At 34.1% G+C, this 18,942-nt stretch overlaps 2 protein-coding genes across 4 annotated transcripts in view; one reads left to right on the top strand and one right to left on the bottom strand.

The window, feature by feature from the left end:
* The window catches only part of LOC145686334 (lanC-like protein 3), a 252,452-nt gene that overhangs the window by 69,560 nt on the left and 163,950 nt on the right, over positions 1-18,942 (bottom strand). The gene's annotated exons all lie outside the window — the stretch shown is intronic.
* LOC145686336 (uncharacterized) overlaps positions 6,706-18,942 on the top strand; it is an 88,841-nt gene continuing 76,604 nt past the window's right edge. The window contains exons 1-3 of one of the 2 annotated variants that reach the window (XM_081759560.1): positions 6,706-7,566; positions 9,598-9,872; positions 13,429-18,630. In XM_081759560.1, coding sequence (XP_081615686.1) covers positions 7,515-7,566; positions 9,598-9,872; positions 13,429-13,518 — 417 coding nt within the window. In that variant the 5' untranslated portion in view covers positions 6,706-7,514 and the 3' untranslated portion in view covers positions 13,519-18,630. Of the gene's footprint in view, positions 7,567-9,597; positions 9,873-13,428; positions 18,631-18,942 lie in introns of those variants that run through there. The other variant, XM_081759561.1, reaches the window with a different exon arrangement.

Here is an 18,942-nt window from a genome sequence, read left to right as displayed (position 1 = left end):
GAAAGAATCGATCATTGTTCCAATTCACAAGAAAGGCGACAAAACTAACTGTAATAATTATCGAGGCATTTCTATTCTGTCAACATCCTATAAAATCCTTTCAATTATTCTATTAGCAAGACTGACCCCATACGCAGATGAAATTATTGGAGATTATCCGTGCGGATTTAGACGAAATCGATCAACTATCGACCAAATATTTACCATTCGCCAAATACTCGAAAAAAAAAAAAAAGTGGGAATACAATACCCCGGTACATCAACTATTTATTGATTTTAGAAAGGCGTACGACTCGGTTAGGAGAGAAACATTATACAACGTTCTTACAGAACTTGGAATACCGAGAAAGCTAATTAGATTAATTAAGATATGTTTAAATGAATCCCAAAGTAAAGTCCGGGTAGGAAAATTTTTGTCCACGAGCTTTCACGTCGAAAATGGCCTGAAATAAGGAGATGCGTTGTCGCCATTATTATTTAACTTCGTTCTGGAATACGCTATAAGGAAAATCAAAGATAGCAACCAGGGCCTAAAGTTGAACGGTATTCACCAGGCTATGGCAGGGTGCGAATTACCGGGGGGGGGGGGGGGGGATGAGGGGGATTTTCCCCCTCAATCACATTTTGTTCCCCCCCAAAGAAGTCAGCTGAAGTATCCCCACCGGGGATGCTCGCTTTCCCCCTCAAACTATGCTTAGTATAACTCCAAATTTCACTGATTTTTGTTATTTCTTGTAAATTTAATCTTCCAGCTGTATTTCGAAATGATCGATGTAAACTGTTCAGTTTTGGTCATTTCTACTTACCACCTAATTACCCACTATTTTCAACGTTGTTTAGTAGAACTATATTATTATAACTACTTTTGTTACTTGCAACTGTACCTTCGTACCCTTCAGTTCGTCATCGTTTGTGAATTTGAATGTACTAATTGCGTATAATAAAGCCACATATAGATTTATAAATGCTCTTAGCGGTTGGCCAAGAAGAAGTAAACAAATAACTTCTTCTACCATACTTGGCGAAGTTCGGATATGTCATATTCATCCTCTATATTTGTATCGATTATCATCTTATTTTAATTTTTGTTATAACATGTTATTTCATTTTCCAGTGTACTCTCTGTTAGCACATGGTCTTCATTCCCTAGTAGGTTGTGTGTATGCAACTCAAAAGTTGCATTTAATTTGTGGTAATCACTGCTTTTACAGTTTACGGAAATGAACGTTTGAAACTGTACTCAAAATCTGAGATATAGGTATTCTCTCGTAAGTATATGTTAACGTACACGCTGCGGGATACGCTCCTAGTGAGCAGACATGTTAATGAAGGTGATTTTTAGGTGAATAAGCGAATAATTTAAGATTTGTTTCAGCATTTGTTAATATGACTAGTTCTCCGTGTCATTGTCCGTGTCTGTATAAGCATTTCAACTAGAGCGGGTTTTTTTTTAAAGTTAACCCTTCATTTTTCCATCTTTTCGCTGTACAGTTTGTTGTCCACGCAATTAATGTCTGAAAAACTTCAGTGTAATGTTTTACTTTATTTGAATAACGTAGCCCATAGTGAATCAACTCATCTTCAACCTAACAGTAAAGTAATTTTTAAGTGTTGACTTTCTGTGCCTATCACGGAATCAATATTTGGAGAAAAAAAGTCGTGATGAGCACAGATTTAGCGGGAAGTAGAAGTACAAGCTCGAAATTTGAATTGAGAGATTTTAAATATTTGGCCTTCGATTTGACCTTGATGTGAGAAATCGGAAGCAGCAACAATCCATTTCTTATTTGATAGGCTAATATCTAGATTTTCTTAAAAAAAAAAAAAAAAAAAAAAAAAAAAAAAAAAAAAAACAATGTCCGGTTTAACTGATAATTTTAGTGGTTTTCACAAGACTGAAGTAGGTTTCTTTTCGCAACCTGTATGTATTAATGCAAAGTGGAAGCTTTCAATATGAGTGGAAAAATTAACATATGCTTGTGATCATGGCTATCGCTCGAGCCGAATTATTAACTAAATAAACCTTAGAGAGCTACGGGGACAAGAGTGAGTACAACATTAAAACACGTTCAGAAAGGTTTAGTGGGGTGTGTGTATGTAAGACAATATATATGTGCATATTTATTGTCGGTATATTTATTAAATTAATAAATCTCTTATTTATTACAGATGTCATACACACACACACACACACAGACACACACACACACACACACACACACACACACATATATATATATATATATATATATATATATATATATATATATATATATATATATATATATATATATATATATATATATGGGAGGTAAGGCATTTATTGTCTCATTTTGAAATTTGAACCTTCAGACTGTGTCCTTTGGCCTAATTTTATCCCCCCCCCCCCAATATAGATTATCTAATTTGCACACTGGGCTATGGCATATGCTAGGGGATGATAGGAGAACAATAGAAATAAATGCAGAGATCTTATTAAATGCTTGCAGGGACATGGGTTTAGAAGTAAATGCAAAGAAAACTAAAAGTGCGTCGGGACCGGAAAACAGCAAATTATGGATGCGTTAAAATATTAAATAATACTTTTTATAAAGTGGATAGTTTCAAATATCTAGGATCAATATTAACAGAGGAAAATCATATTCACGGAGAAATTAAATGTCGACTAAAAGCAGGGAATTCGTGTTACTATTCGGTTCAAAATCTCTTGTCATCGCGAATTCTGTCGAGGAATTTGAAACTTAAAATATACAAAACGATAATCATGCCTGTTGTTTTGTATGGCTGCGAAACATGGTCACTTACTCTGAGGGAAGAACATAGACTGAAAGTATTTGAGAACAAGATCCTGAGACGAATATTCGGACCTAAGAGGAACGGGAATGGGGAATGGCGGAAACTTCATAACGAGGAACTACATAATTTATATGGTTTACCCAAGATTGTTAGGGTCGTCAAGTCTAGGAGGCTTGGGTGGACGGATCATGTAGCTAGAATGGAAGAAAGTGGAAACGCTTTCAAAGTCTTGACTGGAAGATCAATCGGAAAACGACCATTAGGAAGACCTAGGCGCAGATGGGAGGACTAGAAGAATAAACTTCATAAATAATATAACTCATATACGTTTTGTCACTTTCTTAACTGATTTTAATATCCACTCATGAGAAGCGTACATAACAAGATGTCTATCTCTACACACACTTATTTATTATGTATCCATAGCAACAGATCTTTTTTTTCTAATTTACGATTACAAAAGAATAATCTCTTGATATCTCTATGTACCTTTCTTTTCTTTTCACATAATACTGTTCCACTAATTCGCCTCTGATCGCCTTTTTATAAGCTGGCACAGATTGCCAATACTATATACAATGACATAACAACGTTATCGTTGTAGGACATTATTAAGATGGATCTCGCAGAGATTGGAATACAAAGTAGAAACTGGATGCAGTTAGCTAAGGATAGAAGTCAATGGAGAGCTTTTGTGAACGCGGCCATTGAACCTCCGGGTTCCATAGGCCATAGAGTTAGTTAGTTAGTTAGTGTTGTGTTCCTGGGTGTAGAGGAAGAGGCGCGGACAAAATCCAAGCGGACAAAATTCAAGAGGACAAAATCCAAGCTAAATTCTGGCAAGGCGGACAAAATCCAAGGAACAGTATCATGTGAGTAGTGCCTGTAAACACCCTAATTAAATTGTACGTTTATTTCTTTCTTCAATTGTCATGCATTCTAAAGTTTTATTTGTAATTCTTCAACACTACACTACAAAAAAGGCTTCTATATGCTATCTCATGAGAATGAAAATCCAATAAAACATGTAAGATTTTCCCAGTAAGAATGCAGATGAGCTTTAATTACTTATCACATCCACATGAAAAGTTATGTTTTAATTGTCTTCGCGAAACGTCAGTTACACTTGTCAAAATAACCAATAACATACACATTGTTGGATTGATTGATTGATTGGATTGGACATAAGCATCCATCCATGTGGAGTGCAATCCAAGGTATCAGGAAGGATCAAGTTCTGGCAGCCACAGTGATAGAGCAGGCAAAATTTGGCGAACCACCAAAGAAAAAGGTAAAAAAGTCAACAGTTCATTTTCAAAGAAGAATTCAGAATTTGTGCACTAGTCTAAGTGTAAGTGATTTTCTGAAAAGTGCATCACGTTATATACATTTAGATTGAAGCGTACTTGGTATGTGATTGACGTACATTAAGTTGTAAAACTATGTATTTTCATTTTATTTATATTATACATGTAATAAGCATATAAAAGCCTTTTTTGTAGTGTTGTATGACTTTTTATTAAATAAAGTACTTTTTGACTTGTGAGTGTATGACTTGTGTGATTTTTTAAATAATGTAATAACGTATGTGAATTTAATAAATATCTAGAAAATCGAAATATGAAAATGTATATGTTATTAATTATTTCGACAAGTGTAACTGATGTAAATACTTTGAAGGTAATGAAGTAAATTAGTTTTTATCTAAATTATATTGGATTTTCATTCTCATGAGATAGCATATAGAAGCCTTTTTTGTAGTGTTGTATGATTTCTTTTATAAAAAATTTAATTCAAATGTACCTATCAAGATCAAAATATGAATATGGTAATGTTAGGATGCTGAGTTTTATTTCCGTTGACTCCCACCAGAATAAATTGAAGAATTACAGATAAAACTTTAGAATGCATGACAATTGAAGAAAGAAACAAACGTACAATTTAATTAGGGTGTTCACAGGCACTACTCCCATGATGATGTTCCTTGAATTTTATCCGCTTGGATTTTGTCCGCCTTGCCAGAATTTAGCTTGGATTTTTTTCATTTCATTTCATTTTATTTATCCTCCATTCTGTACAAACTTGGAAATAATTTTCCGATAGTACATGGGATTCGTCATGGTTAGTTGATGCAGTACATATATTACACACATTTGTTAAACATAATTCATACTTTTATACATTACAGTAATTTGAAATATCATTATACCAATACTACAGCATACCTTATACATAAATGAACCTATCTTGTTACTTTGCTACTACTATTTACATCGTGACTATTTAATTGATTATATTCATCTATTGTATAGAAACAATGTGACAATAGGTATTCTTTTAATTTTCTTTTGAATGCAACATTAGACTTGATTACCTTTAATTTGTTTGGTAACTTATTGTATAGCATAATACCAGCATATTTTACTCCCTTTTCGTACATTGCTGTTCTATGGTTTGGTGGATGAAAATTAGTCTTTTTTCTTGTGTTGTATCCATGCACGTCACCGTTTGTTGTGTACTCATTTATATTCGATTTTACAAATTCTATTAAGCAATATATATACAAACATGGTAAAGGTAGTATAGCTAGTTCTTTAAAATATTTCCTACAGGACTCTCGGGGTCCTACACCAGCTAGGATTCGTACAACTCTTTTTTGAAGAACAAAAATATCTCTACTTTTTACAGTGTTTCCCCAAAATATTAATCCATATCTTAATATAGATTCAAATGAGCAGTAATATAATATTTTTGCTGTATTTCGGTTTATAGTATTTTTGATGGTTTGTACGGCAAAACACATTTTTCTTAACCTATTCGCAATTTTTTCTATATGATAATCCCATTTTAAATTTGCTGATATATGTACACCTAAAAATTTTACAGAACTAACTTGTTTTATTTCGGTTTCTCCTATTTTTATACTTCCTTTATCTAGATTGTTGTTTGTTAATTTAAAACTTATTGACAAGGTTTTTTCTGAATTTACTATTAACTTATTATGATCAAACCAGTTCGTTAGCTGTTTTACGGTGTTTTCTATGTTAGTATTTAATCGTTGATGGTTTTCGCCTGTTATCGCTACACTTGTGTCATCCGCGAATAATGTGGCTTTTGCAAAGTTTAAATTATCCGGGAGATCGTTTATATATATCAAAAACAGTAATGGCCCAAGAATTGATCCTTGTGGTACGCCGCATTTTATTTTATTCATTGTAGATGTGAAAGTAGTTAATTTTGAATTTATCCCATCTACTCTAGTTATTTCCACCACCTGCATTCTATCTGTCAAATATGAATGAAACCAGTTTCTTATTACTCCTCTTATTCCACATTTCTCTATTTTATGTAAAAGTTCTCTATGAGGCACTAAGTCAAACGCTTTTGTAAGGTCTAAAAACAATCCTATGCACTTATTTCTTTTATCTAGTAGTTCGCTTACGTAATTCAGATATTGATAAATAGCGGTTTCCGTTGATTTTCCTTGAATAAATCCATGTTGATCTTTCGAAATTGTTCCAGTACTTTGTAAATACAGTGTAACCTGTTTGTTCATTGCTAATTCTAATATTTTCGCAAATGTTGTGATAAGAGAAATCGGTCTATAGTTACTGATATCCATTTTATCCCCCTTTTTATAAATTGGTTTGACTTTGGTAACTTTTAATTTATCAGGAAATACTCCTGTTTGGAAAGAAAGGTTTATTAAATAGCATAAAACTTCAGCTAGAGAACTGTTTGCAACTTTTTTGATAAGCGCAGGAGGTACTTCATCAATGCCTGCTGACCATTTATTTTTCATTTGATTGATAATTTTTATTACGTCGGTCACATTTACAGGATATATATACATTGAATTTAGATTATTTCTTATGTTAACTTTCCCAAATTGGTTGCTATTTTTGTGTTTGTCATATATTCTACTTAAATTTGTGTAATAAGAATTGAATGTGTCTGAAATCATTTGTGGGTTATGAATTACTTCATCATTGTGTTTTATTTCAGTAATATTTTCTCTTGTTTGATTTATTTTTAGTTCATTATTTACTAATGACCACAACGCTTTGGTCTTATTAGACGAATGCTGTACTATAGTTTCGTTGTGCATTTGTTTTGCTGCTATAATTACACGTTTATATATATTTTTATATTTCTTGTAATATTTTTCGAATGCTTCAGTAGTATTTCCTTCCTTCCTTAACAAGTTTAGTGTTTTCATTTTTTGACTGGAAATTTTAATACCCTGAGTACACCATTGTTTGGAAGCTTTTGTTCGTAAAGTAACAGTCTTTTTGGGAAAAGCTATATTGAAATAGTAACTAAAGTTATCAAGAAAAACGTTCCAGGCTTCATTTACGTCATTGTGCAAAAATACTTCTTCCCAATTTTCATCTTTAATTAGCATTTTAAAGTGCATAATATTATTTGTATTGAAATTCCGCCTATATGCGTGTATTTTTTCTTGTTCCCGTTTTAAAGACGTACTTTTATTTATTGGTACATTAATAGTGAAGAGTTGACCGAGATGGTCAGAAAACCCAGTGTTTACTACCCTAGCGTGACTATTTAATATTAAGTCATTAATCAGAAGTTGATCTATTGCTGTTTTGCTATTTTCGGTTATTCTAGTAGGTGTCCTACACTCGTAGAGGAAACTATCAAGGAGGACCGAAAGTGCATTTATTTTCTTTCCCTCAAGAAGATGAACTTCGTGAGAAATGGAAGAAAATTATACCACGACAAAAATTAATAGTTACGAAGCATTCAAGGGTAAGTATTAACACAGTTTTATTTGTTTTATTATTATTATTTTCACTTCAATCAATAGAATCATAGGATATCAATAGAATTCACAGGATATTAAAATTTGGCAATTATCGTAAGTGAAAGGTTCAGATTGAATAAAAGCAGTAACTTAAAAACTTATCAAATTCAAGCTTCATTTTGTTTGCCTTCCAGCATTAAATTATTACGTTCATTAAAAGGTGGTAAATTTCAAAAGTATTAAACAGTATAAAGTACAGAAAATTTTACAGTTAGGCTTACTCAGATAGTAGTTTAATATTTTCCATATTGGAAAGGGAGGGTGCAAATAACAAATCCAAATTACATTTTTCAGAATTTAGATTAGATAAAATCAGTTTTGCTTGCTTTAGAAATGAAAGAATTAACTTACAATGTAAAGCGTACTATTTTACAACACCATGTATACAACGAAATAATAATTTCCTTATATTCTATGTAAGTGGACCTAAACCGTTTTATTCTAAACACTTGCCTGAATATTTTCAGACAGCGCTATTATAATGTATATGGATAATGCATGCAATTTTTATGTACCCATTTATTAAAAGTGTGACGACCATGGTCAGAGAAAAGTTAGAAAGAAAAATGGCACTATCATGCTTGCAGAATGATTATGCGGATCCATACATAAATTACAAGAAATATATATTTCCTTGTCTGTGCATTCACTTTTTGTACCTTCAGCAATCATTTTTGAGATGTACACTTGCATTCCCTGGTACAAATTTAATTTAAAAAGTCTTTTACATAAACACCAACCAACCTGTGCTACGTGACTACTAGAAAGTACGAATATCTAACCGACTCAGGGCAAGAGCGCAGCAGGGGGTCCACACGGTAGCGTAAGGGTGCGTCCGTAGGGAGGAGACGCGTCAGCGGTGGAGGGTATAAGGGTAAAAGAGGATTGTGGAAAATCACTGCTTTTACGATACAAAAATATGTGATTGGTCCCTTCATTTACACACATTACAGCCATTATTCAGAATTCCAGCATGGACATAATAAATACTCCTTGAGTGTAAACGTACTACTTCACCAACATTTCAATATTTCCGCATCTTAAGTCTTCACCTTCGTATACCCTCAATTACCTTCCATGCTCAATGACTACATGGAAGACAATGCATGTCAAACACGTTACACTTCGATTTCTGTCTTTCTATGTACAAATCCGTGTCGGAGGTATGAACACAACGTACTTTAATTATTTACATACTGGTATATTACGATATTATTACTAATTTCTTCCAAAAGTTTTAGGAATTGTCCATTCGTCACTATTTACACTATGAGCGAATACGTGCATACCAGTTCCGACTTTCATTTCTGTACTTTCACGTACATACGCATCTCACAGGTATGAATATAACATATTTTGATTATTTACACACTACTCTATGAAAACATTATTACAAACTTCTTCTGTAAATTTGACAAATATGTGGAACCGTACAATCAATCTTCACCCCATTACGATTAAAATGTGGAGGACTTTTATTCCGTACATTTATTATTTGCGTACTTGCGTAAATTTTCCGCTGCTCGACTGCTGCCATGTTGGGTAAAATGCTTGCAAGTTTGGTTTTAATTTCTTGAAATGAAAAACTTAGGTTAATTAATTATTGTCCTTGTAGCCTACTCTACGTAATTATAGAAATAGAATATTTTACTCTTTCATAGGTTATATATTGAAGTCTCAGGTGATTGTAAATGTGGAAGTATTTGCACATGGCAGCAGAGGGAAATTCGGAATTTAGCTCCGAAGTTCTAATACATTTTCTTTTTTTCAATATGTACTCGGATGGAAATAGTTCTAAAACGCTGACCCCCATTTGAAGTACCTAGGACATAATTAACTCATCCGCAGAGATCCGTTTTTAGTTTAACTTATATTGGTTAGCTCTAAATTAGGTTAGGTTTCAGTATTTTTCACGATATTGTCAATAGTAATGAGGAGTTGCAGTTATTGATATTCCCATTCATATTTATTTGCAGGTTTGTCATGTTCAATTTTAAAGAAGCGAATATTGATTGGGAAACCCGTCATCTGGATAACCAAACGGGGAAGATTCTTATTGCAAAACTTGAAAGACCAAGACCCAAGGAAAGTGCAATTCCTGAGATTTTTCCAGGCTGTCCATCCTACCTCACGACTTCCAGCGCCCAAGCACAACCTCGACCGTCTCGTAAAGAAAAGGCTGAAAGACGAGAAGCCCAAAATTTGCAAGAGGCCATCGAGAACAGCAAAGCAACTTACAGTGAGTATGAAGGTAAGAGACCATTCTTGACATTCAGTGATTTCCAAGACAAGATTCATAATTTGAAGCTGCCTGCAAACTGGAGCGTGATTAGCAGAACTGATTTGGTTGTGTTTTTGAAATTTTCGTCTGGCAGTTATCAAGGAGTATATGTTACTGTGGACAAAAATGTGTCATTAAAGTGTTTCTTTAGAGATATCAGAGTGTCTGCTGAGTTTCACTTTCAAAATTTCAGTATATTTCAAGTATATTCAGTATAATCATCAGTAAAATTCCTGTACATAATGCAATGATTTTTTAAAAGTTCTTTTAAGGAGTAATCACTGATGTCCGGATATGTATGTAATTACATATTTTTTTTCTTCATATGTAGGTTCGTCAAATCCTTAAATGTTTGTGATTCACACCTGTAGGGTGCTTCAACTCAAGTTTCATATTACATATTTTTACATATTTTGACCAATATTACATATTTCTATGGTTTCTACATTTTTTTATATAAAACTGTACATATGTCTATGGTTTCTACATTTTTTTTTTTACATAAAACTGTCTTAATATTTTGCGTTTACTGATATTTTAATTAAAAAAAAATAAATAAACTCTCCAACTGTGCAAGGCTTGCATCTAGATTCAATTTTGTCGTGTCTATCTTTTCGTTTCTTTACCGAAAGAGAAATATCTCTCTCTTTATCTTATTTGTCAAACCATGTTTCGCAGAATTTTCGCCGATAACAAAAGAAATATAAGAAACAAGTAAAAATCCTCCCTCTGGGGTACATTAGCAGCGCCCTTTATTCTCATCTCTGCAGAAAGACAGATCACGTGCCTGACAAGCGACTGGCCAGAAAATTCCTAAAATGAAGTCTATTTGATTGTTATCGGAGGTCGGACGGGAAAAAAGATGAAAGCAAATCCTGCAATTCAAGTTAAAACTATATGCTAGTGTGCTTCCAGGAATTTACTGCAAGAGTTCGTTCCAAGAAGCTGGCGACAATGGCAATATCATAGCAGGTAACCTAAGCTTTCAAAGAACTTCGCTTGTTCAACTGAATCACAGGGCAGTACTCTAGTATTGCAGTTGCAAAACACACGTGTTCTGTATTGACCATCGAAGTTAGAAATGGCTCCGGTTGCCTCAGCTTTATCCGCGAAATTGCAGTCGTGGGTAACTATCGATGATGCGTTTACTACGGACGGTGAAGTGGTGTTGTGCAAAGTGTGTGATAAAAAAAAAAAAAAAAAAAAAAAAAAATGGATGTTCAATGAAATCTCAGAACAACATGTACGAAGTGCACTCCATGCAAGAAATAAAAAATTGCAAACTGCAAAAAAAACAAGTACTCTTGACACAAATGCATCAAGATACTTCACTGAGTTTTTCAAAGACTTGTGTCAAGCAATGATAGCAGCAAACATTCCTTGGAACAAAATTCAAGTGCCAAAATACTGTGCTTTTCTTGAGAAGCACTGCGGGCGTCGAATTCCTGACGAATCAACTCTTCGAATGTGTTATCTCGAAGTTCGTTATACGGAAGCTATAGATACCATTAGGGCAGAAATAGATAGTTCATATATATATATTTGGATTTCTGTGGACGAAACAACAGACGTTTTGGGACGTTATGTAGCAAATTTAGTAATTGGAAAGTTAAGTGAAGATGCTCCATCTAAATCCTATCTTATTGCGAGTAAATTGCTGGAACGCACTTATCATTCCACGACTGCTCGCTTTGTAAACGATGGTCTTCAAGTGTTGTGGCCGGGAGGAGTTCAGGAAGAAAAAGTACTTGTTCTCTATACAGACAGTGCAGGGTACATGTTAAAGTGGCTAGAGCACTTAATTCATTTCACCTGTATGGCCCATGCTCTTCAGCGTGTTGCTGAAGAGGTGAGAGACAACTTTTGCGAAGTAAATCAACTAGTTTCTTCCACGAAAAAGTGTTTGTTAAGGCACCACAACGTGTTCAAGTTTGCAGAGATCAACTGCCAGACATGCCACTTCCTAAGGAGCTTGTGCTAACGCGATGGGGCACTTGGATACAGGCAGTACATTTCTACTATGAATATTTTCAAAAAATTAAACCTGTTCATTCATTTCCATCAGAGTCTGCTGTATCAGTAACTGCTCAGAAACTGTTTAATGACTCAAAAGTAGCGTGTGATATCGCACACATAAACAGCAATTTTGGTTGGCTACCCACACACACCTACAAGCATTAAAAAGCTAGAGACTCTTGGGCGGCCTCTTCCGGAATCCATGGAAATCATAGAGGATGCAAAGAGACTGCTGCAAGGTGTGTGTGGAGATGTACGAGAAAAAGTTCGAAAGAAACTAAATGCAGTGCTGGAAAGAAACCCGGGTTACGACAGCCTATTGGCAGTGTGTGAGATTCTCAGTGATGAAACAAGAACTCCCCCTGAAGATATTTCGCCCAACTACGTCTCCCTGTTGAAATACGCTCCTGTTACATCATGTGATGTGGAGAGATCATTCTCTGCATACAAGAATATTTTATCCGATCGCCGAAATTTTACTTCTGATCATTTGGAAATGTACCTTGTAACCCATTGTGCAACAACACACAGTTGAACTACACGCACATCTTTTGTAAGTACTTTATTTCAAATTAAAAATGTTCATTAGTGGAAATATTCTTCAATCTTAGTTCAGCTGATACTGTTTAAAAGATATAGGAATGCTTTTCCCTGCATGATATAAATATATATATAAAACAATACATTTCATCTTTTTGCTTTTAGTATTTAAAGCATACAGTTGCTTTTAGTATTTAAATTTGTATATTGCGTATAATTCATTTCAAGATTGGGCCGGGTGACGGATGCGCATTTAGTGTAAAAGGTTCTAGATTTGAAACGGGACCACGTCACACCACATGACATTTCTGACGTACAAATGCCGTATGCATTGCTTTTCTCGGGGCTTTCCTGTTTCTCTCTAGCCGATTTACATCTTCCTTCATTCACATCTGATTTTTATTATCCTGCAATCAGTCACGTCAGTGACGTATGGCTGTCTCACCTGTTCAAGGATTTCACTTCATTGGGGGAATTGCATTAAGCAGGATAAAGTGTAGTAAATTTTCCTTTTATTTTCATAATTCGTTTAAATATTGCATACTCATACGCGTGTTAATATTACGTTTTCATAAATATGTAATATTACATATTTCTTACATTCTTAAGCAATTTTGTTACATATTTAGGGGGTTGATATTACATAATAATCCGGACTCTAGTAATCATACTCTTGATGATTTCAAGTTTGTAATTGTTTTACCATCAAAAGAATATTTTATTTTTAATAAATTTAGTTAACCTGGATTTTTTGAAATACAATGACTTTTTAACATTTTTAAAGGGCCTCCCAACTCCCCTCACAGCCCTCCACTCCACCCATTGCTTTAAATGTCTAATTACAAAATGTATATAACTCTTGCTCTGGAAAAATTTACAATCTTAATAGATACAAAATTGTTTCTAAGACTATTAAAAACAATTACAAAAATGTATTGTTAACAAATTACCAGTTTCATGATTTTTGCAGAATGTGGATGAAAATTCCAGTATCAAAATTAAATTCCAGTATAATTCAAGTATTTCCAGCATCAGTAGACACCTTGGATATTCAAGTTAAAACAAAAGATGCGAAGGTATTAAGAAATTTCAGTGATTTGGAAACTGCTTTAAATTTTGCAGAAAGTTTGGGAACATCTGAGATAACAGTTAAGGAAGCTTACGAAGTGGCCTTGTGCATTTTAAATAGTGTTCGTGACAGAGATGATACAAAATATTCAAAAACTTGGCTTTTATAATTAATCAGTTAGAACTTCTTATGCGTCCCAAAGAACGGTACAGGTATGATAGTGATTGTCTTCTGTTTTCGTCGCTTTCACATTTCATATCATCATGTGCTTTTCGTTTCATTAGAAACTCGGGGAATTTAATCCTACCATCTGAATTAACTATACGAAAACTTTGCAAGAGTGAAGTTGCGAATCCTGGTAACGAGAAGCTAGATGATTCCTTTTTAAAATATGCTGAAGAAAAATTTCCAATGTTACAAAAAAGTGACAAGCATGTTACACTTATGGTGGACGAAATTCACATTAAGCCTTTAATGGACTACAAGGGAGGAAATGTAATCGTAATGGAAGTGACGTTGCACGTAGTGCGCAAACATTTATGGTACAAAGTGTGTTCTCTAAATACAAAGATGTTGTACATATTTTACCTGTCCATAAGATCGAAGCTGATGGTCTGTGTCGTGTAATTCGTAAAGTAATTGTAGGGTTGGAGGCAATAGGGTTTAAAGTAGTGTGTGTAATTACTGACAATAATGCTATTAATAGGAAAGCTATGTCATGTTTTTCCAGCAAACGAACTATGAGTATTGTGTATTCTCACCCATGTGACAGTACAAGACCTTTGTTTTTACTCATTGATTCTGTAGACATTGAAATGCATAAGAAACAATTGGCTGAATGCTAAAGACAGTGAAACCAGTATGATGTTCCCTGATTTTAGTGGTGATGCTATTCATGTTGCATATTTTGCAAGTGTGCGATTGTTATACAGCTTAGAGGAAAATAAATTAGTTATATCTGGATATAGGTTATCTGTAAAATCTTTGTGGTCTTCGAATTTGGAGCGTCAGAATGTAAAATTGGTTTTGTAAGTGTTCAGTGAGTTTGTGGTTGTGGCATTAAAAACCTTATGTGTCAACCACAATGTACCCCACAGTGAGACCACTGTGAATTTCATTTCCCATATTCTTACGTGGTGGAAAATAGTTAATGTTAAATCTCTATCCAAAGGGTCACGTTTGAATAACAAAATGGAAGAGCCTCTAACAGCTCATCCTGAAGATGAGAGACGAAATTTCTTAGAAGAGTGTTTGCTTTGGCTAAATCACAGGGCGACGCTTGGGCTTGGACTTAGCAAAGAAACAATAGAAGCTCTACGACATACAACAACGGGAATCCTGGAGATTTGTAGCTACTGTTGCAATGAACTAGGAGCTGCTTACATTCTACCGGATAAATTTCAGACTGACTTCCTACAAGCATGATTTGGAAAATACCGGCAATTAGCTGGTGCCAACTATAACGTATCACTGCGCCAAATCTTAGAAGTAGAGAAGAAGTTGAGTTTGGCATGCACTTTTCGTTTGAAATTAAAAAATAAAACTATAGGCATCATTTATTCTGAAGAGAATGTTTTTAGATGACGGAAGTGAAATTTTGTCAGATAATGATTCCTTCTTAAATCTTGTGTCATTGAGTGAAGTTGATCTCATAAAATCTAAAAATGAAGATCTTCCTGTTCTAACATACATAGGAGGGTACTGTTCTAGGCAAGTTACAAGGAGGTTACGTTGTGATGAATGTAGTAATGTAGTGTTAGTAGATAAAGGTATGCAAGTGAAAGAAACGGGGAGTTCATTTATTGCAAGTTTAGATCGTGGGGGTCTATCATATCCAAGTGAAATTGTCGTTAATATTGTGCTTGTTGTATATTGCATTATTCAAAAACTTATTGAAGAACATAACGAAGATTTCTTAAATTTTAATAATCAAAGAGGTGTAGTTATCTGCCTTGCTGAAAGATATGTTGATCAGATAGAGCAAGAGCCCAGACACATTTATTTAACCCAACGAGGCCACAAGGTTTGAAAGTCGAATCAACAATACCTTGGCAATCTCAGAATATGTTAATGGTAAATTAATCTGAGAATGAATAAAAAACGTTGCATCTACAAGACACACATCATTGTGGATGGGAGGCTGGCTTTCGTACTTTTTCTCAAGATAATGAACCAACTTTGATTTGTCTGTTTTGTTCAATGATCCATCACATTGAGCTAATGTAAGAGGCACTGGTGTCAGAGGATATGTAAACAGATATTCCAACTGCAAATATGGATCTGGTGTCCTTCCCTTAAGAATGTAGAAAGAATAAATAGAGGCTCGTGCCCTTCATTATTTTCTGTAACTGGTGGACAGCAAACATGACCAAAAGATTTTCAGCGAGCTTTAAGACCACCACATTTTAAGGAATCACTGTTTACATTTATATGTATGGAATGGGGGAAAAATCAGTATGCTACAATCCTTGAAAACCATATTCTCTATCTAGCAATACAAGACACATGTTACGAGTTTTTTTCCAACAATGGAGTAGTAACTAACATCATTAAGCCAACACTGTTGTGCCAACATGAAGAGACTGATACAAGGCTTATTTGGCATGCAGTGTATGTATGCAAAGAACTACAGAAACCCAATATAATTGTGCGCTCGTCAGACGCAGATGTTTGTATCCTGCTGTTGTTTCATCAAAAACATCTTGAAGGTTACATTTGGTTAGATACGGGAGCCATTGCCAACATACTTGGACCTGATCTTTGTAATGCTCTTCCATCATTCCATGCTTTTACAGGATGCGACTATACTGCATCTTTTATGAGAAAAGGTAAAATTCTGCCCATGCGCATACTGGAAGCTTCAAATTGTTTTAAGCAAACTTTCGCCACTCTAGGAAATTCGCAGGACATCAGTGATGACATTATCAGAAATTTAGAACATTTTGTATGCTCCATGTATTCATTACCTAAGTGTACTTCTGTTAACAAAACACGATTCGATTTATTTGTAAGAAAGTATGGTCCTGACAAAGGTAAAAAAACCCTCTTGGTAACATAAAAGGAGTTGATCAGAGTTCTATTCCACCATCACTACCAGTCTTAATGCAAAAAATAAAAAGAGCAAATTATGTTGCAAGTTTATGGAAAAATGCCAACATCCAGAACCCTGTTCTCTTTAGGCCTGAAGACAATGATTGGTGTATAATTGAAGGAAATTATGAATTTGTGTCGTTTGAGGGCGAGCAAATTCCTCAAAACATACTACACCAGTTTTCAGCAGAACATGATGATTGTGACTATGATACAGATGAAGAAGTTCAGAGTGGATCTTCCAGTGAGGAAGATATTAAAAGTGAAAGTGATGAAAATTAAGAAAGAAAAAAAAAAAAATTAGAAGTCTGTCAATCTCTTTAACACATGTCTGTCAACAGTTTCAATATGTATACTCTTGTATGATCCTACAGTTAATTTAGGTATTTATTAGAATTTGTATTAAAATGGCCAGTTTCGAACCACCCTGTATAACACAAAAAGTTAAATATTTTGTAAAAATAATATTATTAGCATTTTGAAACATTACTCTATTAGGAATTACTTTTACAGTTTCAAGTAACAGTTTACAATTGTAAGAGTAACATTTTTGAATTCCTAAGACGTTTTCACATTATATTCGATTTTCAAACCTTTTGGCCTCCTTAGGTTAAATAAATGTGTATGGACTCTTGCTATAAATCTCCTAAAACTTTTCACATTTAAGTTAAAAACAAATACACATAACACTACATAAAATTAATTATTTTTAAAGATATAGCAATGAAATAAGTGTCATTTGCAAGCTCTTAATAATTATTTTTAAAGATATAGCAATGAAATAGGTAAATAGGTGTCATTTGCAAGCTCTTAAAATGCTTAATTACATTTACTTCAAGTTGTTTTCGAAAACATAGTTGTTTCCTAGTTATTAGTCCTGAAACACAAGAATTGTAGTTCAGAAATGACTTTTTTCAGCTTTCAGGCACCATATTTTAAAATGGCGGCCATATAAAAAAGTTTTTACTATTGAGATTGAGATCTGGAGTATATTCTCGGAAATAAAGCAAGAAAGAAGTTTCAATCTTGAAGGATAATGAAGTTATTATTTTTTAAATTATATGAGGTGAAATCTTACAATTGTAACACTTTTACTTCTTAAACACCCTGTAGCGCGTATCATGACTGGTTTACAGTTGTAAGAGTTACATTTTCGAATTCCTGAGACTTTTTCACATTAGAATCGACTTTCAAACCTTTTGGTCTCGTTGGGTTAAATAAATGTCTGTGCTCTTGGACTAAGGCGTTCGATGATATTTTTTTCCGTGTAGTAAGGGACATGATTTGAAACAACTGAGTAAAATTATTTGTTGGGCTGGGAAATAATTACTGTAAAACCTGAAACAGCAGCATACCACAATGTAGAAAGAAACGAAAATTAAGTACTCTTATGAAACGCATGTTGATGAAAGCTGTTATATTTGTTATATCTATGTAAACAGTATTCATAGTAAGTGGTTTTGGATGTATCTGTAGTTGTGTCATTGGAATAAAACTAGCTTTTAACATGCTATTTAAACTTGAAACAGTTTTAGAACTACAGTTAAATCTAAGTATGTCCTACTTGAATTTATCATGAGATCATTATTTTGTTTCTCAACCTGATTGCGGATTTAAACTTGCATAATAAAAGACTGCATTCTTTCGCAAGTCATATTTTTTATTATTGTGACAATACTAGTTTATTTTTATCCTACAAGTAGCCATTTCTACGCGAATTTACGAAAATACGAACAAAATGATCGTAAAAGTCATTATAATGTGGCTAGGACTTGGATTTTCCTTAAGACTTCTGTGGCCTACTGATGATGACGTCATTTTGGAGCTGTAAGGCCTTGTATCCAGGTTGCGTTGACGTTAGACCTCTTCCCCTAGTGACGCTTCAGTAGATGACACACCTGACCTGTTTCTTCATATCCTCAGGGGATCTTGTGAAGGCTTTTGTACCAATGAGAAAAATGAAGAAGTCTGCGAAATGTCCAGTTTGGTTTGATGACAAAATCAAGCAGGTACCTATAAACAAAGTGCATGGAAATTTTGGAAGAATTTTCTAAGTAAACTTCGTTATCAGAATTTCTCGAACATTAGAAGATTCTAAACTACAAATACTGTATCGACAATATTACAATTGAAACTATTGACAAACATTAGAAGGAAAACAGCTCGCATTCTATCTGAGGTTTTTGTAACAGTAAAACTGTAGTTGGTAAGGCACATCAGAGCTTTTAAATTCTTTAGTAGTTCCTTTCCCTTCCCTATCCCACCTACCCTCTGTCAAACCTGTCTACTCAGATCTTTCACGCATTACTACCACATCACATAAAG

The sequence above is a fragment of the Thermobia domestica genome, chromosome 5 (genome assembly GCF_964235325.1).
Source record: "Thermobia domestica chromosome 5, izTheDome1.hap1.1, whole genome shotgun sequence".
Taxonomy (NCBI): domain Eukaryota; kingdom Metazoa; phylum Arthropoda; class Insecta; order Zygentoma; family Lepismatidae; genus Thermobia; species Thermobia domestica.
Note: the sequence above shows the minus strand (reverse complement) of the source record. Positions and strands in the feature narration are given on the sequence as shown.